The sequence below is a fragment of the Ambystoma mexicanum genome, chromosome 3q (genome assembly GCF_040938575.1).
Source record: "Ambystoma mexicanum isolate Mex_15411 chromosome 3q, UKY_AmexF1_1, whole genome shotgun sequence".
Lineage (NCBI taxonomy): Eukaryota > Metazoa > Chordata > Amphibia > Caudata > Ambystomatidae > Ambystoma > Ambystoma mexicanum.
The window spans coordinates 926790192-926817575 of NC_090926.1; the positions used below are offsets into that span (position 1 = coordinate 926790192).

The 27384-nt window shown below is 42.0% G+C and overlaps 1 protein-coding gene across 1 annotated transcript in view; it reads right to left on the reverse strand.

The window, feature by feature from the left end:
* Positions 1 to 27384, reverse strand: part of LOC138583119 (ATP-binding cassette sub-family A member 9-like) — a 2601648-nt gene that overhangs the window by 2371086 nt on the left and 203178 nt on the right. Inside the window, exons 2-3 of the mRNA XM_069655079.1 lie at positions 6071 to 6172; positions 751 to 961 (exon numbers count right to left, since the gene is read on the reverse strand). Coding sequence (XP_069511180.1) covers positions 751 to 961; positions 6071 to 6172 — 313 coding nt within the window. The remainder of the gene's footprint in view (positions 1 to 750; positions 962 to 6070; positions 6173 to 27384) is intronic.

The following is a 27384-nucleotide window of genomic DNA, read 5'->3' on the forward strand; positions in this document are numbered from 1 at the left end:
GACCTTTAATAAAAACCCTTGAACCCTCTGTGGGAGTTGCTCTTGGTTGTTATGGTTTTCCTGGAAGGGCAATTAGGGTCACTAATGTGAACCAAATAATCAATCATCAATTTATATTAAAGGATAATTATGTTTGTGGTACTCACATCCACTAATTTGTGGTCATATAATTACTGCTACTGTACCACCATTCTTCCAACATCACCAAACTCATAATTAGGCTCTTTGTATTTTTTTATGTCGCATATAATCCCTCATGCTTCTGCGTTACACCCTTTGCAAAGTTGATAGCTTCCCCATCTACAATTCCATACACATCAATTTCATGTTTTAATTCACAGAAATCAGCAATTATGCATCAGATAGACATTTATATGGCAAATGTGAGTCTACTTATGGAGTATACATTTTGTACTCAAAATTGCATGATTCAAGAGATTGTGATAGTAATGTCTATTATCTAGGGTGCTGTGACGCGTCAGATGAAAAGCAAGGCACTACTGTCCTTTTAGCACGGATTTTGTTTGCTGTAATAGTATGTTACCTTGCTGGCTTTGCTATTTTAACTGAACTGTTACTATATGATGTTTATTTTTTATGATGTTTTAATATTCATGTTTTAGCTTGTAAATAATGGTATGACCAGATGTGGTTGTTGTATTTATGGGTTGCTGAATCTTGTATTTTGTGCCTAAAGATTCGCATCGAATAAAGGCTATGAATTGAATGATTGTAATAGTTTAATGTTACCTGTCCCATTTAACGTCAAAGCAACTTTCTCCATGATTTCTTTTGCAAACTGTGTCTGCGGGGCATATCCAATCACGCGAGTCGTAACGTTGAATGCATCCAAGCGATCAAGGTCATTTTCAGGCATTTCAGGGAGGCGGGCATGGTTTTCCTCCACGACAAACATCAGCAACCACCCTAATAAGAGAACGACTAGGCAAAGGAGCCACTCCTGTCAACAAAAAGGAAAAAATAAACATATCAGAGATGCAAAATATATGGAGACAGTGCTGACACAGCTTCCTTTACCATGTGCATGTTTCAAGCTCCCACAAAATCATATGATTTACAGTTGGCCAACCTCACCAACTAAGAAAGTGCAAAGCACACACTCACTTCACACATTATAAATACACACCACAGTTAACACCAACACTACTTAGCATTATGCTTAGTTGCACTGAGGGACAAGGCCTCCCAACAGATCCTTCAAACCTGTCAATTCAGGTGAAAAACCCTTATGGACTTTCCCTTGCGACATGTCCGTGCCTCATCGCTGGTTATTTGTAATCCCGCTGGTAACTAAAGGTGCTTCAAAGTGTCTTTATATTAACCCATGATATTTAAAAAACAACATGGCAGAACAGTGAGCACAGCTATGCCCTGCAACTATGGAAACACTATTTTATGTAACTTTATTTATTTATTTATTTATTTATTGCATTTATGTAACCCTGACATCCTCGGGTAACATGGCGTTTGTAGAGAAGATAAAGTAAAACATCAATTGGTATCTAAGACATAGATAGATTAAACATATTTATCGAACAGTTTTCACAAGTCTCTTGAAGGCCGGATAAGAGCGTTCATTTCTGATAAAAGGAAATCATTGATCAATCAATAATTGGGATCATTGGCCTCATTACTTGTTTGACAGTAATTTTGCTTTATTTCTGCAGAATTACCATCAAACACATCTACTGTTAGTACCGCTCAGTCCCGCAAATTGACCACAGGATTATGTGTGCAGTAACGCCGGCGTCCATATGACTCCATAGGGAATCACCAGATTTATAGCAAGTGGTAATTCCCCTGCTGTAAATCTGAAGAATTTTGGACTTGGAGCACAGGAGTTAACTCCAGACCACTTCCAGATCGAATCTATATCAACAGTGCAGCAAAAGTCACGTAATTCTTTTAGTGCCCAAAAGAGCGACAGTAATGGACTCAACGCCACTTTTTCACTGAACAGCAGACCTTGTAAACACATCCGATATCCCTTGCTTTTACTCTTGATCTACACATCCCCTGGGCACGTCCTGTTGTCTTGACTTGCTTTGTATTAAAAAGGCACAGGCCTGCTGTCTTGTCTCCATTTCTAAGCTGCTGACTTGACCACCTTCATTTTAATTTTTTATCTGTTTATTTTTACCGCGCCATAGCCCACTGGCATCAGGGCGCTCAACAGACAACAGAAAACAAATTAAGTTCAGAAGGTAAGAGTAGAGCTACTCAAACAAAACTGTTTTAAGATTTTTGCGGAAAGTGCTCTAGCTTTCCTCCGATTTCATGGATAAGGTTAGTTTGTTCCAGCTGCTTGCTGCTTCAACTGGGAAAGATCTGCCCATGGGAGTGGCTGGCTGAATACATTGACACCGGATTACAGAGCCAGTTCAAACGTAACCCAGGTCAGTAAACATTTAATATTTGTAACTTTCTGGTGATTTATCACCAACCCACTTAAAATAAAAAATAACTTCTACCTGAGAATAACTATGCAGCAGGGGTGTTGCTAGGTCCAGGGCTACGCTAATGTCGTGACTGTCAGGACTCGGGGCTAGCTAGCCTTTTGGTTGTAGCCCCTGAGCTTCTATCTGGTGCTACAACCAAAAGATCCGGGGCTATGGCCCCCTCTCATCCCTCCCAGAGAAGCTCTGCTTTGTAGACAGTGGCCACTCTATCTTGAAGGTTTAGTTCAGAATACTGTGCAGGTAGGAAGACAAAATAGATCATATATTTTAAACCAACCCCAAAACATGAATACATTAATTAAATTATTTCTTGCTCTGATGAAGCACAGCAACGCACGAAACACACTCTGGCAAGTGTGGTGCGAACCGCATCAAGAAAGTAACAGGTGTTAGAGGTGATGGGGAAACATTCCTAAAGGCAACAAACTGTAAACCACTAAAGTGCAGGACTGTGCACAGATTGCATATTAATCCTAAGTGAAGAAGCTGATTGCATCTAAATGGTTTTTACTGTTGTACCTTTTTTTCTTTTATTGTATGTTCTTTGATGGGAATTTACATTTCCGGATAAAGATTTTATCATCATCATCTTAAGTGTAGTGACTTTCAACAGTTTTACAAGAAGGTACTAGAAATGTCAGTATGGTAGTAGAAAAGTGCCGTGAAGATTGGCTGCAATTAGGAATGTACCAACATTTGAAATTATGAGGTGGTTAGAGAACAGATGTCCAAATCAGTCAAAAGCCACCATCACAACTGACTCAGATAAATAGTTTTAGGAATGAGGCCACAAATTCATTGAGTTGCAGTTTGGGCTAGCGTCTAGGATGCTTGTCCATATTTGATCCACAATGGACAGTGCTTTGAAGGTATTTTGGTTCTAGTGCTGCCCTCTCGGCTATATCCTCAAGCTCTAAATTCACGTAATTAATTTGCCATCAATGAAAAAGAGGATTCCATTTGTAGTGTGCATCTAAATAAAATGAACACCCTCACCGGTTTCAGGTGTGTTCTTAAATTTTAAACTTCCGTCCAGAGGATTTCCGGTCCCTAACCTACGGAAAAATGTGTCCAAATAAGATAGCACTACACTGCCTCAAAAATGTCACATTTTTTACATGCCATTCAGCCGATCCGTAGGCGCGTTCCATATCCAGTACCGAGTTTAGGATTTTAGATCATTTCTGCTGTGGGAACGTATCACTATCCTAGTAGTGTTTTAACATTTCACCCGCAAGTTGTGGGTAGCATTGCCTTTCAAGTGATGTAAAAAATGAGCCTGGGAAACACTAAACAATCTTTCTCAGATGTGAGACGTTTGAAAACACGTTTTGTTTGTTAATCTTTACCAAATTCTACCTCACATGAACATGAAGTTTTGTTTATATATTGAAAGCATTGCAGCCAAAATGAACCTTCTTTGTTAAAATACTGCCTGTAATGCAGCTAAATGCACATCCTTGAAGGAAGGTATACCTTGTGCTGGAGAGACAATGCGGTGTCAGAAGTAAAAAAACAAATTAAACAATTTAAATCGTTGCTAAATTTTCTACTGTATAAAAGTATATTAATATAAGGTTGAAAGTTAAAGGAAAAACACATTTATGTATCCACCCTGTTGACAGATGTGCCCAACCAGACACATAATCAAACACTCATATAGCCAACCAGCCATGAAAAAGCTAAGCTGGCCATCTATCTAAAATATCAGCTATCCATGCGCTATACTAACAAGTCATCAATCTACGTATCCAGCAAAAGCATGAAAAATCGAATCATCCACAAATGCACATAATTGTAGTCAAACCGAACTTTCACTCCCCCTAACGATTCCACTGACTCAACCAAAGTCAGATCGAAAGGATAATTGGTGCCAAACCGATCCTCAATTTGAGAAAGTGTCTTTGCTCCCACAATCTACACAGGCGTCCCTGTTTTGCTTGGGTCCCAAATCTAACTCCCATACAATGGTAATGCCTCCTGGCCCTGAGCCGGTAGTAGGAGAGCCCCTGTCGGGTCCCAACACCTCATCATCAGTAAATGTAAGGAACCCTAAAATAGTATGCATGGGCCTATGTCAATAAACGGAAACCTGCACTACTCCAAGCTTGTTCAGGAACCTGCGCGTAAGGAAGTCATTGACGCTGATGATTAGGGACGGGAATATAAGATTTTATTATGGACAAGAGGAATGTCATCATCACTAATACTGAGAACACGTGTGGGATAGAATCTAGAGAAGCATCAATGACTGGAGCTCCCAAGAACATAGGGAGTGCATTTTGGTTGGATGTGGGGCCACTAATTTGCCATCTTTTCTCTGCACCTGTAAATACATGCCCAAGGGCTCTTCAAATCTGAATCTTGTGGTGGGTTAACCTGGGGCTTTGATCTTTTTGCCCCGACCCTGTAGTGTACTTTGAGGTATTGAGTCTGGGTTATGTTGTGTTGTCTTTTTTGTTTGATTTATTGTAGGTTTTTAATTGTTGTTTTGTGTTAGCGCTCTGATGCCTGCGGGCTTTCAGTGCTTTGTAAATAAATAAATAAAAGTAACAAATGGTTCCATGCAAAACTGTCCAAAATAAATGATATGTGCAATGGCTTTTGCAAAATGTAATATGTTCCCCCATCATAAAATGTACCTTTATACCAATACGAAACCACATTTATCCACCTGTTCAAACATATATCTAGCCATCCACCCATCAGTACATTTACCAAAAACCTCATCCTCCCCCCAATCTTTTTTAAAACACACCTAGCCAACTACTTAACTTTGAACCACAAACACATATACACAAACACATAACCAAAAGTGCCCGTACACAGTGCACACGTTTAAACCATTCTCTATAAATATACGTATTGCACATAATATTGCCTATCACTTATCCAAAAAGGCATGTTTATCATCCCTTCTGGTATTATCTATCTTTTGAGACGGCTAAATAGGAATCCTAATATTCAAGCGTCAGTCGCTTCTATCGGAAAAACCCTTCGTCCACCTAACCAGAAACATATCTAGCAATCTACTCAACCAAAAATCTGTCCATTCATCCACCTAACCAGAAACATATCTAGCAATCTACTCAACCAAAAATCTGTCCATTCATCCACCTAACCAGAAACATATCTAGCAATCTACTCAACCAAAAATCTGTCCATTCATCCACCTAACCAGAAACATATCTAGCAATCTACTCAACCAAAAATCTGTCCATTCATCCACCTAACCAGAAACATATCTAGCAATCTACTCAACCAAAAATCTGTCCATTCATCCACCTAACCAGAAACATATCTAGCAATCTACTCAACCAAAAATCTGTCCATTCAACCACCTAACCAGAAACATATCTAGCAATCTACTCAACCAAAAATCTGTCCATTCATCCACCTAACCAAAATATATACAAAATCCCTAATGCCGACCCTTCAATCTAAAAGCTCAGGCAACTACTTATCCATTCAGCGGTCGTTCTAATGGCCACAATTACTTTTTGTACAGAGCAGCATTACTCTTCCAACACAACTCCGCACCCACTGCAACAAGCTCAGAACTATACATAAAGAACAATGATCGCACTTGCCTGTACACTCTGTTTTTTGTTCCTCCATTTTATCAACAGATTCTTGTACAACAGGGCTCCAGTTTGCTGACACACACTGGCTTCGCTCTGATGCATTTCCTTCTGTTTGGTGAATGAAATAAAGGGTTGAGTTATAACAACATTACATTTACATAACATTATCAAACAGTAAAGGCATGTAAAGGAAATATGTCAATAATCCTTTGGCACAGCATGAGATCACGTGGCACTCCGTAACGACTAGACATTGCAATAGATGTTGCTATAAAGTAGGGAAACTTTCTTGAGGTAACACAACTTTGGGCAATTGTTACAAATATGAATTCTTATTCAGACAGTATTGAACCTAAAGGCATTTAAGAACCTGACCTCATCGCCATAGCCAGTAACTTGTAAATTAATAAACAAAATACAGCTGGTGATGTAAATCCTTAATTTAGTCCAAACAACATCTCATCCTTGTTGCTGTACACTCCCACGTCTTAGAAGACACCTTAGTGGAACGCTGGCTGTCTTTAGGGATTGGTATTATATTCTTCTAAGAACAGTAGAACAAATGATTTACTCCTGGTAATGTTCTTTCTACTGGATATTTCAGCCACATATTCCTCATTTTAGATGTTTCCATGTCCTAAGTTGTAGTCTCAGAAAATAAATTTGACAGCAATGGATGCTGCAAGGCATCAAGTCGATGTCCGTCGACAGTTACCATTCCCGCATCCAGACGTGACTTTAATGAGAATATAAATAGCACACACTGTGCCAGTTGCCTCAGTTGTTTGTTTTTTCCCTCTTTCTGCACAGCCGACTTAAGGATTAAATAGCCCGCATCGGTGTTGAAAGAGAGAGTATATTAAAAAATGCACCCACAGTCAGAGGGGTAGGCTGGGAGGGCGATGAGGAATCTGTGGCAGGAACATCCACTAGAAAGAACATTACCAGGGGAAGGAAATGTGTTCTTCTAATGGTTTGTGTCCTCCAATGGATTCCTCCTCTTAGATAGACTCCCATAGCAGTTTTGTAGATGGAGGTGGCAGAGGTGGATTTGTTTTGTAAGTTTCTGGTTATTGATTGAAATTGTGCAGAACAGTTCTTCCAAATCGAGTGCCATGGCCCTACAGAGTGTCCAAGCAGTAATGCTTTGAGAAAGTGTGGAGTGAGAACCGAGTTGCAGCATTGCAAATGTCCTGCACGGGAACACCTCTTTGGAGAGCCGAAGTACTTGCCACTCCTCTGGTAGAATGGGAACTTAGGTTTTCTGGGACATCTTTCCCAGCAATGGAGTAGCACTCAAACCATAGGATGATCCAACACAATAATGTTTGTTTGATCATGGCTTGGCTTATGCTATGGAACGTATAACCAATAAACAGTTGGTCATCTTGCCTGACATTTGCCATCCCAGAAATGTAGAAGCTAAGAGCGCTTTTCGTGTCAAGCTTGAGTAACCTCTCTTCATTATTAGAAGGGTGAGGTGGTGGAAAAAAAAAATGGTAAAGTTATCTTCTGTGTCAGATGGAATTCAGACACCACCTTGGGAAGAAAGAAGGGACGCTTTGACGTACCCTCAAAGCTACCTTCTCCTTGGAGAATATGGTAAAAGGTGGTTTGCATGGCAAGGCTTGTAGCCCAGTCACTCTGCAAGCAGTAGCGAGTGCTACCAAAAAGATGTTTTTTAAGTTTAATAACCTCAGAGGACAAGAATGGAGAGGTCCAAATAAAGTTCCCATTAAACAGTTAGTAATGGGTTCAAATCCCAGGACGGAACCAGAAAAGGGGCCGGTGGTAAAGTATTTGTCAGTCTTTTGAATTGAATGACAATTGGCATCTTAAAGCAAGAGCCTTCCTCTAGCTTGTGTTTGAAAATGGATAATGCCACCAGGTATCCCTTGACGGTAGCCACCTGCAGCCCCCGATGGGATAGGTGCAGCAAAAAGGAAAGCACTGCAGGTGTATTGCAAGTCAAAGGATCAAAAAACCTTAGCTCCACTCTAGCTGCAAAACGTGTTCCAACAACAGTGGTATTGTGCTTTTGTTGCTGGTCTTCTTACAGAAAGCAACACCTCTGTCACGTCTTCCGGGAGGCGGCAATCTTTATATTTTAAACTCTCCGAAACCAGGTGTGAAGGTTCAGAGTTCTGATTCCTGGGTAAAGAAGACGGTTTATCTCTTGTAAGAGTGGGTCCACTCTCTGAGGAAGACAGAATGGAGGTCAGATGGACAGGTCTAGAAGGTCCGGGTACCATGTCCTCCTGGCCCAATAACGACCAATCGGGTTCATGAACTTCGCAAACTTCCTCAACCTCCTGATGACATGAGCAGGGGTGTTGCTAGGTCTGGAAAAGATCCGGGCCTACACTAATGTCGGGACTGTCGGGATTCGGGGCTAGCTAACCTTTTGGTTGTAGTCCCTGAGCTCTTATCCAGGGCTACAATCAAAAGACCCAGGACTATATCCCTGTCACTCCCCCAGTAACACCTCTGGACATGAGGATTGGCAGGGACTGGTTGGAACATGTAGAGGAGTGGAAATTCCCAGTCCACTACAATGGATCCCCCAGAGTTCCTCTGTGAGGAAATTCCATGAAGCAGTGTGCCCAAAACCAGAGCTGCATTGCTTACCTGCACAGTGGCAGTGACCCCAGATCTTCTCTTTTGTTGAGGTTATGTATGGCCCGTCATTATCAGGATGTTATTCCCCTGTATGGAAGGAAAAAAGGCCATCAGCACCAATGTGATCACTCTCAGCTCTAACATGTTTATATGTAGTCTTGATTCTGATGGGGACCAAAGACCATTGATCATGAGATAGCTTATGTGAGCTTCCCATTCCATGAGGGAAGAATCTGTATCTACTTTTCTCTCCGGCCAGGGTTGCCTAAAAGGTTCTATCTTCACATTCTCCTTGCAGGCCCACCACGCAAGATCCTGTGAGACTTTGCTCGGGGCCTGAAGAAGATCCGTCATCCTGCTTGTGAATTGTCACCATTGGGATTCGAGGGACCTCGTACATAGGCAGGTTTCTGGCACCATGAAAATGCAGGGTTCCATAAGGCCCAGCAACCTCAGGAAGTCGAATGCCGGCAGGTGTTGGTTGTTCTGAAATCTCGTTTGTGAAATCTGCTATATATATTTAGCCCTTAACTCGGGAGCTGAAGCCTTCCCCAAGGAAGAGCCCAGAGCCGCTCCAATGAATTGCAGCTTTTGAGAAGGTGTCACCTGGGACTTCTTTAAATTGAGGCAGAACCCTGTTTGTGGAGAGAGTGACAGCTGCTATTGAGCTGTTCCAGAGCCTGTTTGGGAAAACAAGCTGTGATCAGCCAATCGTCTAGGTAGGGAAAGATGTGAATCCCTCCCCTCCTTAGATTTCGATGCCTCCACCACCATCAACTTGGTGAATACCCTCGGGTCAGAGGTGAGACCAAAAGGCAGTACTCAAAACTAATAGTGAGCATTGCCAATGGCAAATCTCAGGTACTTTCTTTGCTTGGGATGTATAGGAACATCAAAGTATGTATCCAGAAGGTCCTGAAAGCGTGACCATCTTAAATCTGTCCTTCCTTAAGAACTTATTCAAGCACTTCAGTTGTCTGTCTTTCTTGGGAACTAAAAAATGCAGCACATGATAGATTTTATTTTAGCAAGCCGACACGTGTTTCGAGCTCTGCTCTTCTTCAAGGGCTTTTCAGTTATACAATGCAATGCAATGCAATGCAAAGTACAAGGTAAATAATAAGTAGGGCAAACAATTAATAAATAGGAACACAGGAACAAACAGGCAAGGGGGGTTGAGGTGATGAACATTTAGAGAATACATTACAACAAGTTGAATTATGTCAATAGAATTAGAGAAAAAAGGATACATTTCCAGCACGTAATGAAAATCCACACTAAACAAAAATAAATAACCATAAGAAAGAACAGGGAAGGGGAAAAGGGAGAGAGTGAAACAATAAAGTTCATTATTACTCCTGTGTTAAATTTGGGTCAGTGTTGTGTCACATTCAAACCGCATATACAGTGGGGAAACACCGACCCTTCAAATACATGATTGTCCTGAATATGCAGAGTCTCAACTGAGAATTCAAAACATAAAAAACATTGTGAGGTAGTGATTGATGTAACTGGACCAACAAAGGGTCCCTGTATAGATCCCAAATAAGAAAGCGCTGAAAAATAATCTGGCGCGTACCACTTATGTTCATACCCAAAGGGATGACGTCACTTTCCTCCTCATGTTCCTCCAATATGGACATAACGATCTGAAGAAAACCGATTTTGATTTGGGTTTGAAACTCGAAATTGTTTCCGAGGTCAACATTGAAGGGTCCTTCAATTTTGACTCCTTCAAGGAAGAAGTCACAGAAGCTTTTTGTTTTGTTGTAGTCTCTATGGTAGACGTTGTCGACGCTACATGAGATGATATCCCTTACGCCACTTACCTTGTACTGCACTTCCCCCCCTCCCCTTCCCCTTGCACTTTTCCCCCTCCCCCACCCCTGCACTTGCGCGATCTGAATGACACCTGGCCTAGTAGGATCGTTGTCTGTCTCCCCTTGTTCCTCCCCTCCCTGCCTCGTCGCGCCTTGAAACACCTGTGTATAGGCGCGTTACAAATGCCATATCATATCATATCATATCACATAACGTAGGTCGAAGCTTTGCTCGATCCCCTTCCGTTCTTGGAAGACGCAGTGGATTCAACATCCTTTTTCAGCTCTTTTGGAGGAACCAGGATAGGCCGCCTTTGAAAAAAGACCTCTTTCATCTTTTCCCTGAACTTTTCCCATTTGCCCGCAGAAGCAGTCTCATCGGTAAAACGCACCAGTGAGCTTGTCAGGTGAGGAATCAGAGGATGAGTAATGATGGCGTAATTTGTTTGACTTCTTTCATGACGACGTAGAAGAGTGACGGGAATCGCTCCTGGATCTTGACCGTATGGAATGTCGAGATTGTTTCTTGGGCCTTTTTGGAGACTTATCTCTGCTGGAGCATCTACCTTTGGAAGACTTCCACTTCAAAGATGTGGAATACAGAGACTTGGAGACCGACCGACATAGGGTGAGCTTCGATCTTCTCTCCGTTAAGATCTTGCTGGTCATCGATTGGCAAGAGCCGCACTCGATGACCTTATGTTTTTCGCTGAGGTACCAGAGCCAAATATTGTGCATATATGTGATCGACATCTTCAAATCACAGTTCGCACATCGCTTGAAGCCTGTCTTCAGCATAGACATTGTGAGATTTTACTGAAAAGACATTAGTCAAGAGATTCACTGAGGAGAGTCGAACGATTCCGAGAGCGTGCTGTGCATAAGGAAAAATGGAACAGAGGCAGTGGGCGCAGTGCGTGCTATTTATAATATCATCGACGTCACGTCCGTACCCGGGAATGGTGAACCATTGAGGGATATCAACTCAATGCCGCACAGTGCCATCTGCTGTCGAAAAGAAATGTGAAACTGCAAAGTACGATATGGATATATCTAAGATTAGGAATTTGTGGGCGGAGACAATCCATTAGAAAATGGGTTATGTGGTTTGTCCTCCCAAGCAATCCTTGGCATTCCAGTTAACCCCTGTGCACAGCTCGTCGTGGACCACATAAAAAATGTCTGAGATGTTCTATAAGTACTAGTGTGCCCTCCTCCCTATCCCTAGATGAGCAGACAGGGACCATCAAGGAGGGGCCCGAGTGTGGATATCTCCTCCTCAATCTACCAATATAATGAACACAAAGTGAAGCATCCCACACACATTACAATACGAATTATTTATTACAAAAGGGGTGGTCTCCAATTTTAGCGTGTTGTACTTATATATATGCATATTCTCATCAATAGTTCTATTCAGCATTTCATGAGTTCTTGGACAAAGATCTGAAATAGCAGGAAATATGAACGAGGAAAGGGAGACTAAAGGAAGCTTCCTATCCCTATGGAGATAATCCTTCGAGCATGTAGATATAAACGAGACTGCTCATGGACCTCTGCTGGAGGTGTGTAGGCAGGCATAGGCTATGGGTTGGACTAGGGTGGACTTGCCTTGAGAAACAAAGAACACAGCCATATTGAAACATCTGTGAGAGATGTAGAGTGTATTAGCATAACAAGCAAACAGAGGAGATTCTTCACAGGTTTGAAAGACACTTCCAACCAATACATTTACTCCAGAACCACTGAGCCAGCCTGGAGGCTGAGAAGGGTTATTGCATTGTTATTGACTGCTTGTCCTTGTACATCCCCCATGCTGTCAAATGGGTATAGCATGAGTAGGGATTCCCACTACTCTCTAGCAGACACAGGCTTCAGAGCACTAAATAAAGAGGAGGCGTATGTCGGTACTGGGCCACTACCACCTGGTGCAGGAACCTTCTGTAAGGAAGAACGCAATGAAAAATCTCTCTACCCCCTATGGGCTCAGATTCTTACCAGCTGCTCGGCTCTTCATCCTTCTAACTAATGCTGGGGAAGGTGTCCACAAATGGTATCCGAATAAGCACATCTTAAATGCATTCATTTAGTTCCCCGTTTGCGCAAATAAGGGGTTGTTTCAGGGCCTTTAAAAGCGCATCTCAAATTCACAAACGGGATGTGCTTATAAACGCCCAGAAACAAGTGTCCTTCCCCTGCTCCTTCTGAAAGAAACAGGCACATGGGGAGGTGCAAATCTTGGCTCCCAACACTAATGTATGCAAGGGGGCTGGACAGGTGTCCAGACAACTGGTCGAAAAAAAACTGGTCGACTGCAATTTGGTCGACGCAATTTGGTCGAAAACCAAATGGTCGAATTTTTTTTTTTATTTATATATTTATTTTTCGGGTTTTCGTTTAGTATAAAAAGGGGTTTTTAGAGAAAAAAAGGGGGTTGGGGGGGGACCCCCCCCCAAAAAAAAAAAAGGGTTAAAATAAAAAAAAAAAAATTCGACCATTTGGTTTTCAATCAAATTGGTTCGACCATTTGTCTGGTCGACCAATTTTTTTCGACCAAATGTCTGGCAACCGGCTGGACAGCACATCTTTGCGTCACTGTCCTGCCCCTCCTGAAATGTTCATGTCACCTTTGAGAATAAGGAGACGTGCATTTTACTAAAAAAATAGCGCAACTGAGACAAGCACATTCTTTATTTTTTTTATTTTTTTAAATGTGCTCCATAGTCATGTTTCTGAACAGAAACCCAACGGGGACACTGGTTGCCACAGAATTACACGGAGCAGGGCCCTGCCAGCAGATTATCAGATGCCCCACTTGGCATACCATATTGGCCTATAGGGTGTTTACCATTAATCCAGGGAGAAAATCAGGTTGCTGTAAAGTTCAGTTACTGACAACATAGTTTACTACCACAAACCTATGCTACCACTGAAAATAAGAGTCAATATAACATGTGGTGCATAATTCCTGATGTATAATTTGTGCATCCTTGGGTGCACATACCCGGGACAAACAGACTACAACTTAAAAGAGAATATTAGGGCACAAGTAAAAAAAAAACAATAGAAAGTGCTCTGCCCCCACTCCACTAGTTAAATATATTAAAATAAAGAAATACACAATAAGAACCCTGGATTGAGTTGGATGAATGGAGACCAAGGTTTGTGGATTGGAAGCAAGCCTTCCATAGAAAGGAAGGTGATTGGACATTTGAACCGGTCGCTCTATAAGAGAGCTCAATGATGAAGCAGATCTGAATAGTTGTAAGACATTTACAAAGATTCTATTGCTCCTCTGATAAAATATTGAGATTACGAAACATGATCATGGGGTGACAAAAAGCCAGACTTTCTTTGCTTTGCGACATACCCTTTATTATACTAGAGGTTATGTGTTAATCGCCCTTCTATATTTGTGGAATACCCAGTTCGTCAATAGGAAATTGCACACAATGCAAGGGCACTACCAAGCAGTGGTCTGTACCTGAAACATTGTGGAAATGTTTAGGATGTATTCTCGTGAGTTCTATGTGATGATATCGAAAACAATTTCAGAGAGGCAATTTTTTACGAAACAAAAACAGCAACTAAAATACTGATTTTAATGTTTTTTATATTTGCGGAATACCCCTACCAAGCCCCCATTTCCCTATGTGTTTAAGCCCGCCCCAAACTCCTCCCCACCCGTTGTATCCCCTAACCCCAACCCCCATCTATGTTTCCACAAAAATTCAGTGGTTTTTTCGCTGTTTTTATTGCATTATAAATTCCCTCTCTGTAATTGTTTTCTTAGTAATGTTATAACATGGCACTACTATTAGAACATTTTGGAGTGAAGGGACCTGTCACGTCCTAGGTAGGGAAACTATGTGGTAGAAAACGAACGTTCTACTGCTCCCCACCTGCTTAACTGATCCTAGCTTGCAGGACTTGTCCTGCTAAACCTACACAGACAAACACTCTACTGTAGCTACCTCACTCACATTTTACTTGTAATGTAACCATGTATTCTGCAACTGCTCACCTACTGCAACTAGCGCCCAGATGCCTGAGGGTTTTAATATGATATGATATGATATGGCATTTATAACACGCCTATACACAAGTGTTTCAAGGCGCGATGAGGCAAGGGAGGGGGAACAGAGGGAAGACAGAGACAACGATCCTACTAGGCCAGGTAAAATTGAGATTGTGCAAGTGCAGGGGAGGCGAAGGGGAAAAGTGCAGGGGGAAAAGTGAGGGGGCAGTGCCGTACATAGGATAACATTAAAATAAATACAGACAATAAATAAAAGTGCGGCCAGCTGGTGGCAAGTGCAAGGGTAAGTGCACTGCTTTGCGCGCTGCTATAAATGTCTAAATAAATAAACAAATCGAACACTTTTAGCTGCCATCTCAAACTCCCACTAAATGGGAAGTGTGTCTGCTGAATCCGGTAGGTTATTTATTGGGCTATTAAAGTTACAAAAACCAAGGGAATAGACTCAGCACAGCTTCCGTGTCTAGAGCGGACTATCGGAGCACTCCTAACTGCAATAGAATGTCTTAATCAAGCAAGAAGATATTTGTGGAAGATGACTTTCATTCATGTAATGTACTGGAGCAGGGCATTTGGACATTTAGCTCTTTCTGTATCCCCCAAAATGGACATATGTTGCCACTTTCTGGCTCCTAAACAGCTGATGCATGGCCATAAAGCCCTGTGAGATGATACCCGTCGATTCACCACTAGGTGTCTCCTTGTCAATTAAAGAGTCTCCTTTTCATCCAACAGGGCCTGCACATGCCTACTCTGTCCTACATGTGTGCTGACGTCTTGATTGAGAGCAGATTCATATGTGCTTGAGCATGTGTCATGCCATAGCGTTGGTGGACCAGAGGCTATCTACCAACCAATCAGCTGGGAAGCATGCAGCTTGGGAGCTAGTGCTTTAATCCTTCCCACCAGCCATCCCATTATTCATTTTCCTCTCCTGTTAATAAGTATAATAATTATTTGCACAATATTGGCAGCCGTTTGCTTCTTTAATTATTTATTTGGTAGAGAAACGGACAAAGGAATCCAATTTTTGTTTGCATCAATCCCTCACTACAGAACTTTTTTTAAAAAGCATGATACAACTGTGTCTTCAGGTATTTAACAGGGTAATGGCTCTGTTACAGAGAACATTTAATTTGTCTGTCAATTTACACTTCGTTTACAGTAGGTTCTTAAAACCCGAGGCGCAGTCGGGTAAGCAAGTCTGGGGTAACTGTTCTGAACTCGTGCATTCACACAGCACCCAGTGTTGCCCACCTGCTGCAGGTTAGGGGATAGATGCTCTGGGTTGAACCTGTGTACTGGGAATTGCCATCTGCTTTTTCATGCAGACCCAAGAGGAGGTATATGTGGGGGGAGGTGGAACCCCCAGATTCCCCAGCACATCCATAGCCTGGTGTTTAAGAACATTCTTACTAGTTTAAAAGTATGGCTACACGAGTAGCACAAGAATTAACTGTGGGAAGGAATGAGAAGTAAGCTAATTGTAGACTTGCCATGTGTGAATCTGGCAGCCGCAGAATACAGAGAGTGGAACCTGGTTAGTGGAGGTTCACAAATACTGTTCATCAGAAAATCTGCAGGCTCCTCATGGACAATCTGTCGGGGTCGTATGAAAGATAGCATGAGAGTAAAACGAATAACTCGCAGAGATCAAGGTGGCAGCTCTAATGGAGGATTGCAGTAGAATGAATTAAGGATGGTTGATCCTTGCCTTGTAACTTTGGTTAGCGTAGCCATGCAGCCACACATGCAGCAGTCCGCCAGGCAATAGCCGTCAGCTGGAGAGGCTGTAGTTTACAGAGTCCATTCCTAATTATAGAACATGCTTACACCACTAACACAGCTCATAACACTCTGATAAGTGTACATGTGTGCCCAAACCTGTTAAGCTATAAAAAGGAAGCAGAGAAAAGAGGAAGTAAGGGACTTAAGACTCAGGGTGCAGTGCAGGAGCAGATTAGGGAGTGGTGGTGTGGGGAGAATTTGAAGGACAGAGGAGAGAGTAGAGAGGAGAGAGAAGGTGAGGGGAAAGAACCGAGAGTAGAGAGGAGGAAGAAGTGAGTGCAGAGAGGGAGAGAAAAGAGTGTAGAGGAGGAGGATAGGAGGAAAGAGCAAAGAGGACGAGCACATGGAGGACATACAAGGCAGAATGTGGGGAGCAGTGACAAGATGGAGGAGAGACAGCAGCAGAAAGGTGAGGAGAGAGGTGGCAGGCGAGGAGGTGAAAGGGAGAATGAGAGAAATGGGTTGAGGAAGGAGCAGAGCAGAGGTGGGAAAGGGTCGAAAGAGTCGACACAGACAATGGTGGGAGAACGGTGGGAAAGGAGAGGTGGAAGGATAAAGGAGGGGGTATTGGCTATTACTCCTTGAGCTTCGATATTGGAAAATGTCATCCAGTAGCAGAAAAGGTCTTAGGTGCAGCCACAAACTTTAAGGATGTGCCAGCTGAGATTGCTGATTACTACCAGGAGACACAGGACAACCCTCGGAAGGGTGAATGATATCGAAAGAGTCCGATGCCTGACCCATGTCAAGATGACCCATGGCACCAGAGACTGTGATGCCTGGTAAACAGCAAATCCTGGAAAAAACTGTTCAACATCCTATCAGGGCGAGTGACAGACCAGATGCAGTGAAAGTTAAGAAAGAAAGGTCAGAGTATTATAAACCTCTGAGAGTGTGAATTGGTTCCCACTACAAATGGCGAGCTGCTTTTCGAGCGATAAGAGAAGGAGGGATATATGTGAAGATCCTTACACCCATTCTGTAGTGTAAGGAAGGCATGGCATCAAACAGTGAAGACAGACACAAGTGATCACAGTTCAAGGGTGTTTATTGAACTTTTAAATGGGTTGGTAGAAGGCCTATCTAAACCTAAATCTAAAGATGGGAGCAAGTTACGACCATCAAATCATAATAACGCAGTCCTGGTGGAGTCTGTCAAAATAAAAGGGTCTATAGTTATAAACCTATTGACAATCCTTACTTCTAAATACAAATTAGGGTGGGACAACAATGTATGCAAAAGAAAAATGTTTCCTGACCATACTATTGGCATATTTCAGGTTCGGGGCTCGGGTGTGAGTCTGTTTTCACCCGGTGCGGACTGTCCGTTTAAAAGTGTTTGTGCAGCAAAAGGCAGGGTGGGGGGGGTTGAGTTTCTAAATATCCTTTCGGGTAAAATGGGATAAAGGTGTTACAGGGAAGAGAGGGATACAGCGTTTCACCATTCGGTGTCCCACTCCCCGAGGACCCCTCAACCAGGTGATCCTCCCGTACTGGTCCACCCCCAGGAACTGGATCCAAAAGAGATGGCCGTGTCCTGACTCCTTCTGGTTTCTCACAGTAGGCACAGTTAAGACAGAAGCCATGTATTGTTTGGTACAAAAATATAAGGAGAAAGTAAACTCAAACTTGGTCGTGACACCAATTCTATTCATTCTATGTGACCAATGCTAGAAGAGGATCTGGAAAACTTAGTTACTGCAATCCATCCAGTGATCAAACTGGTGCCTCCATCAGTCCACAATGGATGGCACCTTTTTATTGTTGCCCCTCCAGAGGACCAATGCTCTTTTGGAACTTGGATTGCCTTCTTTAAATATACGCTGGACACTGGCAGTCTGTAAATTGTGGGGGTCCATTTACTTTAGTGACCAGGGAAATGGGAGACTTTTTAATCTAACTAAGAGCCACGGACAATGCTGCGAGCGGAGTGTATGGTTTCCTGATATGCAGAACCTGGCACTAAAGCACAGTGTGAACATAGGCATGAAGGGATTGCCGGATTCTCTGGGTGAAGTATATGCGACATACTTCGAAAGGAAATCGAAGGACCATGATCGCATTCAATCTATTGACTATCTCGCAAATAAGTGGAAATATCATCTTTACTCCACTCAGGGAATGAATATAAGTACCCCATGCGATTACTTGGTTAAAGTTTATTCCCCCAAACTGGTGTGTTTTATTCTCTGCTTGCGCCATGAAGTTCTACCCGTATCTGTAAACACAGGGGCGCGGATTGGTATCAAAAGGACTGAGCGTCTGTGCCGCCTATGTCATCTGGCCGTTGAAACGGCTAGGCACATGCTCACGCAATGCAGTAAGCGTCATGCTATATATGAGAAGAGATATCACGCGACTGTGGATTACAGATCAGACCAGTCTTGAGTACTATTGATGGGACAAAATCTATGGTTATGACCGCTGCCGCATTTCACATCTGGCAAAAGGTGAAAAAAAGAATGGACCCTTTATAATGCTCATACTTAAAACCTTACTGGTTCTCTGTAGCCTGGAAAACTGGACATTGTCTGAAAATTGTCCTTGTGTGATCATATTGTTTTTTTTTATTGCTACCAATGGAATGTTGTTCCCAACCATTTTGGTGATGAATTTTATTTGTTATGATCTAAATGAAATGTTTTAAGCTAAATAAATTAAATTGTTTTAACTTGATTGTATAATGAATTGTTTGTATTGGTTTGTAAAGTGTAAAGGTCATGACTGACCAGAGACCCTTAATAAAGAAAATTAAACAAATAAATGCTCTTTTCTTTTGGTTTTTGTCCAACTCTACATTTCTACCCATTATTATTAATATGTATTCTTTGTGCATGTGGAACGTCATTTTTACTGATTCCTGCACAGTAATTTAGCCAATCTCTTGATTTTATGCCTTTTCAGTATTCCCCCCAAAATTGTGTAGGAGGGCTATACAGTGGGGGTTTGGGTACTAGGCATTTTGACATGTATGTGACTATAGTCTGTATGATGGTGGGAGGGCATTTCCAACTGCTCCTGTACAACAACTCTACCAATTTCTTGATTGTTTTTTCTATGTTTACGATAGCACTTGCAAGTACCATCCGGCAGATGGTGTGGTCACATGCTGCTCTTCTGAACATCCCCAGAAGCAAACATCAAGGGTTCTTTGTACTTGTGTTGCATCCCAAATGGACAGAAATTGCTGCCCTGGAAGGTGTTAATTCATCAGGCCATCAAACTGAATCCCTAAAGCATTGTGTCACGGGACCAGTCCTGCAAAAACACTGCATAACCTCAGCTTCAGTTAAAGTCACTGCCCACTTAGAAGTACTCTCATGTCTCCATCATGCCAGATGTCCTAACCAAGGCTTTGTGCACAACTTGAGTAGCAGTAATTGCTTTATTCTGCAAATCTGCCTTCAACACACACATGACAAATACATCATTATTAAATACATGGATTTCGTAAAAAAGGGATTTTACATATAAACAACAAAATATACAATTCATACATTTGCACCGATAGAACCCTACTACAACATATAAAAAGCCATGAGGATTTGGTCAAGTAACCAGTGGAAGTTTCCTGTGAAACCAGGCCCGATGCATACATTTGGCAACAAAGTATACAACATTCACTACTTCAGTAGATCGGCATAAGTTGACTGCTTCTATAATATTTTTAACACGTGCTTTCCTAAACAATGGAACCAAGTAAAGTTTTCTGAAATCACTGTAACACTCACAAAAAAGCAAAAAGTGGATAACAGACTCAGGATCCAGGCCACACATCGGCATGTTTCAGAATTGCCACCCGTCCAGCTACGAGTAAAAGTCGCAACCTGAAGTGTTCCAGCCCTAAATTCCAAGAACAAAGTGCGCGCATAGGCTGGAGTTATTAAGTCCAGATAGCTCTCCCCACCTTGGACAGATTTCGAGCATAGATATTTAACCCACCTTCAGATTTATGTATGGGCTTATAAGATGTTCCTGGATATCACGTTTAGCAATCCGCTTAACATCTCTTTTTATACTACAGGGCAGGTTCTGCGGATTCGTGGTACTTACCTAGCTCAGGGGACCTCAAGAGTCTGACCCAATAAAAGACTGGCATCCAAACCGACTGGTAAGTGATAGGTTCCAGACCACATTCCATCAGAAGTGGAGCCTTGGGAAGCTGCACGGGAGTCTAAGTAACTTTTCAGGAATGTGTTCTCAGCTACTCCCAAGTTCAGGCAGTTCGTATGACCCCATAACTCTGCTCCATAAGGTACTGCAGGTATGGATGGAATAAATGTCAATAGCAGGGGAAACAGCTAACTCTCCATGACGGACAAAAACATTCTTTAAACCACCACTGTTTCTTTTTCAGAATAGTCTGAGACCTACTGGATTGAGCTGCCCATGTTCCTGTATCAGTGAATCTCACTCCCAGGTAGTCATAGTAATTAACCTGTTGCAGGGCAGTCCCATCAACCTCCATAAGGAGTGTTGGAGGCTTTGATCTCCTTGGTCTAAATACCAGCACCTTAGTCTTGGTCCTATTGAGGGTCAGGCCTAGCTGAGAGCACTTTAAAAAAGCGCTCCAAACAGTGCCTGATCCGCATAGGAGACGTAGCCAACAAAACTGAGTCATCTGTGAAGAAAAGTGCAGGATAGACATCAGCATCGACCTTTCGGTGGGTCAATCCCGCCCCCCCAGAGTATTCTTTCACCAAGTCCAGAATAATCTCATTTGTATAGAAGCCTTGCTGCACGCCTCTGTCAACTGGGAATCGATGTGTCGTTTCCCCAACCAGACCCCATCTCACTACTGGCTTATTGTTGGAGTAGAGTTGGGCAATCACAGGCACCAGATGAGCCAGCACTCCAAGCTTCAACATAACCTGCATAGCTGTGCCCTAGGTACACTACCAAAAGCAGTCTGTAGCTCTATAAACACTGCATAGACCCACGACCTTTATAGCACTGTAAATATCGGCAAGATGGTAGACAGGCAGACAGAAGCACTGATTGATTGTGCTCAGTCATGGCTGGAACCCAGCTTGTAAGTGGCAAATAATACCATTGCCATACACCCATTCCAGCAATTGTTGTAGCACCACTTTAGCAAACAGTTTCACCGTGGCGTCAAGTAGTGAGATGGGCCTGTAAATTCACCAATTTTTGTATACAGGCACTCAGCGCAACGCCATGTTTCTTGGACCATGTTTAGGCTGACCACTACTTGGTATAGCCTTGATAGTAACAGCACCCAGATTTCAGGCTCATCCTTCAGAAGATCTGTGATTTTGTGTGGGCCTGAGGCCATCTGGCTCTTGGTATTCGGTAAAACACTTTTTACAGCTGCTAGAGTAATAACCATGGGTGGACTGGTACAATCATTTAACATCAAGGCTATCCCACCCTTTCCCGCTATTCCAACCCCTTCGGGGGAGGCCTCCTCTCGGGGGAGGCCTCCTCTTCATTTAAGCCACGGAAATAAGAAAACCATTCTTCTGAAGTGATCATCCAATGAAGACTACTATTATTTATTTCCTTCCGGTCAGAAACTAAGGACCAGAAGGACTTACTATCCTTGTTAAGGGCAGCTTCTCTAAGTGCATACCACTTGGATTTACACAGCCTAAGTATTACAGCGATCTAGGATAATTGGCACCCACCCTCCCTGCATACCAAGTTGTTAATTGACATCTTCAAGGTGAACCACCATAGAATGGCTTTGTTTCAAAAAGAAAACGGTAAAAGAGGAGATTCCAAGTGCCATTGTCTCTGCGGATTCAAGTCTGAGCACAGAATTTGGCAACACCCAATCTGTTAATGGCACTGATATGTAAATAAACCTACAGTAGATTACCCCAGGCACGCAAACAGTCGAGGTTCAAAGGACCAGTGTTGGGATCTAAGGTGCATACCATGAAAAATGAAATATCCCAGAATGAGACATCACTTTCCGGGCAAGACATCTCTATAAATCTAAGGATAAGGCTCTCATGATCTTTAAGTGTACATTACAGTACTTATTCAATTAACCTTGTTAGAGTTGATATGGGGTAGAGTATTGTATGTGGTAAGGTCTATTCGCAAGGATGAAGAATAAATAGTGCAAACAATGTCTACTGTTTGCCAGGAGGATGGGATGAGGGGTACAAAGTGCAGAATTTACACTATTTGCAAGGAAGAAGGGGCGTATGCTAAATAGTGCAGAATTTCTACTTGTGTCTATCCGCAAAGAAAGAGAGTAAATAGTGCAGATCTTCTACTATTTGCGAGATCGATGGGATGTAGTACGGTAAATAGTGCAGAGGTTCTACTATTTGCCAGAATGAAGGGCAAACAATTCAAAATGTCTACTGTTTGCCAGGACGAAGGGTAAATAGTGCAAAATGTGTACCATTTGCCAGGATATGATATAATATGGCATTTGTAACGCGCCTATACACAACTGTTTCAAGGCGCGATGAGGCAAGGAAGTGGGAACAGGGGGAGGACAGAGGCAACTATCTTACTAGGCCAAGTGACATTGAGATTGCGCAAGTGCAGGGGAGGGGAAAAGTGCCAGGGGAAAGAGACGGGGCAGTGCTGTACATGGGATAAAACAATCACAAGAAGTGTGGCCAGCAGGTAGCAGGTGCAAGGGTAAGTGCAGACAGCAGGTGTCCAAAAGTGCAGGTAGGGGGACTGTAGGGTTACAGATATAGACCCAACTGCAAGGGATGCCGGGAGGCAGTGTGGGTGTGCAACTGGGCGGGCAGTGACCTGGTACCGAAATCAGAGGGTAGCCAGGTGACCAGTGCAGTATCAGACAGGAAATCCTCATAGGGAGAGGAAAAGAGAAGGCAGACGCAAAGAGGAAGGTCTTGAGGTGCTTCCAGAACCGGAGATGGTTCTCCTCAAGTTTCAGAGAAGCAGGGAGGCTGTTCCAGAGGGAGGCCCCAGCTGATGAAAGAGATCTAACACCAACTCGTTGCTTGGAGAAGCGACTGGCCCTGAGGGAGTTGGAGGTGGTGGAGTGAAGAGCTCGAGTAGGAAGGTATTTACGAAGAGGGAGTTGGAGGTAGGTCCCAGAAGGCATTGGGGACAATATAGAGGGTCTTGAACTTAATCCTTGCAGCCACTGGGAGCCAATACAAAGATTTCAGTGCTGGGGAGATACGAACCCTGGGGTTGATGGCAAGGACAAGTCTCTCAGTCCTGTTCTGGATGAGTTGCAGAGGGCAGGCAGATTTAGAAAGAGTAATGATGAGGTTGTGGGAGTAGAGCCCTATTCAGGAATGCGCACGCCAATTAGTTTAAATGGCTATGAGAAAGATATTAGTTGAGCTGCTGTCGTGTAGGTGGTAAGGTGATCTACCACTATCACCTTAAAGTATGACAAATTCTTGAAGTTATCATCTACACAGGCTGCGCTAAGTAAACCAATTTGAAAAAGCTTGCTGTGGCGAATTTTAAGCAAAAGTAGATGGGGAAGGGATCACAAATATGCGCATCTAATGTTTAATTCAAATGAAGTAGATTCACAAAAGAAGACACACAATTTCTTTTAAAAAGTACATGTGTTCAAAAATTCAAACAGAGCAAAATAATCACAATGACTACAAAATTGACATTATACCATATAGTGCACACATGCTAGGGTTCATGTGTTCGAAATTTGATCAAAACAAAATAGACACCAATACTAAAAAAATTCCATTATACCATGCGATGCCTCGAAATTTGATCAAAACAAAATAAACATCAATACTAAGGAAATTCCATTATGCCATGCGATGCCAACACGTGTTTCAACCTAAAAAGGCCGTCTTCAGGGCATACAAATACATTTCAAACTAGACCTGTAATATGTTTCTTGTAACATTCACTGTTATTTAACCAAAAGCAGAGTAGGAGGAGTTGGTCGGAGCAAAACGGCATAAGGATGCGGGAGAGAAAACAATGGAAAATAAAGAATAAAAACATACCGTTAGAATAATGCATATAATTACTAACTCCAGATGTTGAACATGTTAAATAAATAAGACAGGGCATACCTTTTAGTGATTATGCTTGATTTGTTCTGAGTTGTGATTAGAAAGATTAGAAATTGGGAGATCCACGAAAACGTTTGCTGGCCAAATCAGTGGGCTGTAAAACCAATTAGTCAAGTCATGAAGTCAAAAGTGCTGCACTGCCAGTTAATTAGTGCAATCGTCGTTGTGCTATTTAAGAAAAATATAAAGTCTATAGTTACCAGACTCGATTCTAGCCGTAGTTGTATCACGGATGGTGTGCTGCTGAGGCAGCAAGCGGTAAAATTGTGAGCACGTATTAAAAGTGCTTTCGCCTTTAATTTTAGCCGAAATCTACAAAACAAGCAGTGCAACGTTTATGCGTTATTTGATATTGTATACAGCCTAAGTGAACTGGCAGGGCAAAAGGACGTAGCAACTGGCTTACCGGCAAGAGCTCTAAATATGCGTGCACAATGGCGGGTTGCTTCTGGAACACTGCGAGCATCGGCAGTGACTGGGGGTTACCGTAGTAACCGCCTCTGAGGTAGTCAGGTGACGAGGTAACGTGACCTGGTTGCTTGGAAACTGGTGTCAAGCCGGAAGTGAAGGAATTGCTCTTTTAATGTGCGCTTGTTGAAACCATGCACATATTCTGTGTCTTGCAGTAGGACCGTATACTTAAAAGGTAAAGTGCTAACTTATAGTGTATCACAATTGAAGATTAAAGTTAACAGTTACGTACTGGCACAGTATATGACATGGAATGGATTCCGACTGCACGGAGAATATGCATTGCTAAGCAAATAAAGCAGACCATAAAAATATTCATTTCTTGACGGTCCATTCGAGGAATACAGTGTTTTTGTTTTTTTTTGTTTTTTTTCCAAAAAAGATTGCTATATCTTGTACGATAAGTGTATGTGCCAGAATGAGCATGATAACTGAGCTAATGTGTGAAAAAAGATAATTAGATTGTAGAAAAACAGTTGATTGCAAAAGTGCACTAACCTGTATATGGGCACCTAGGACTTGCCGGTAAGTATTCCTATTAATCATGAGCCTGGTGGCATGTGTCAAGGCATAAAACTACAATATCAGGACTAACTGAAAACCAAAATGGTTCCCATGGGAGCATATCAGATGCAATTTAGCTCACTTTGATATGAAACCGGAATAAGGCCAGGTAATGGGTATATGAGCAAACAGATAAAGACCAAATAATGCGACTAGTGCTATATCGTCGTATTAGATGCTGCACATATAATAAGTGTAATGCAACTGAGTGTAAAGTGCATATTTTAAAACATAAAATGCGCATTGTAGCAACAACATGTACTGAGCACTCAAATAATCATTGCTAAGTATATTGTTAATATTTACAGTAATTATTGAAGCTAAAGAAGTGGGTGATCCAAATCTATGGATGTCGGCAGTATTTGGTAGGTCTATGTTAAATGGGTGAATACTTGACATTGAATATTCAGACAAACGGTAAACAATATTGGTAAATTTTGCACAAAATAGGTCATGAAAATAGTATATCATGATAGACACTCATAATAGTAATGATCTGTTACCTATGGGAACCAGATGATATTAGTTAAGTTTACGACTAATTGGGCTATCATAGTTTATAAAAACACATTCAATTCATGATCTTGGTTCAAGCCTAGTGACAGGCCTCGAAGTTTGCAAATCATTCTTGCTTCCTGCTGTCGTAGGATCAATTCTCTGTTGCCACCTCTCAGATGTTGTTTGATGTGTTTGAGTCCGATGAATTTAATATCATCGGTATTGTCCAGTTGATGGTGTTTCTGCCAATGGGAAGCCAAAGGTAGTCTGATGTCCTGACTGCTGAGATTGTTGAGGTGTTCTCGAATCCTAAAGCGTACTTCTCTAATTGTGCTGCCAATATACATTTTCTGACATACACATTGTATACCATAGATAACGTATTTCGTTCGACAATTGATAAAATCAATTATTTTGGTTTCCAGACCATTGTGACAGCTAAAGATTTTGGTAGGTGCTAAAGCATGCTGACAGAAATTACATGACCCACATTTATAGAAGCCTGCTGGTTTGGTCCTTACGGTGAGCCAATTATCCTGTCCAATTGGGTCAGGTTTGAGGAAAGAGGGACTAAGGATGTTTCTCAAAGTAGTTGCCCTCTTGAAAATGATATTAGGACGGTCAGTAATATACGATGTCAAATCGGGATCTAAGTGCAAAATATGCCAGTGCTTTTGTAATATGTACTGTATAAATTTGTGATCACTTGAAAATTTAGTGATGAAGTTAACCTGCAAAGGATCTTTCTCAATAGACAATTTTGTCTTTTCTATCAATAACTGCGATCTAGGTACTTTCTTCACCGAATCAGTGGTTTGCCTAATTAGTTGGATTGGATAACCTCTTTCCCGAAATCTGTGTCCAATAGACTTACATTCTGATTGGAACATAACCTCTTGGCTACAATTTCTCTTGGCTCTTAGCATTTCACCTCTAGGTATGTTTTGAATAACTTTGGGTCTGTGACTACTGCTGGCATGCAATATTGAGTTGACTGCAGTGGCTTTCCTGAACGTGCAGGTTTCGATTGTGTTAGATACAATATTGATTTTGAGATCAAGAAAAGTAATTGCTGCTGCATCCATATATCCTGTGAATTTGATATCGAAAGTATTGTCATTAAGATAAAGCATGAATGCTTCAAAATCTTCCCTGCTACCTTCCCAGATGGCCAGAACATCATCTATGTATCTTTTCCAACTGATAATATTATGATTGAACGGATTATTCTGAAAAATGTATCTTTCCTCAAAAAAGGCCATGAATAGATTGGCTAAAGAGGGCGCATATTTTGCCCCCATTGCAATACCTTTTATTTGCGAATAATAGTCTCCATTAAAAAGAAACTGGTTATGCGTGAGTGTGAATTCCAAAAAACTTTTGATCATCTGAACATGTGTATAGTGGGAGGCTGAGTAAGTTCTAAAACTGAAGTCAATCGTGTCCAAGGCTAGTTTGTGTTGAATTGATGTATATAGAGCTGCCACATCCAGAGTCACTAAG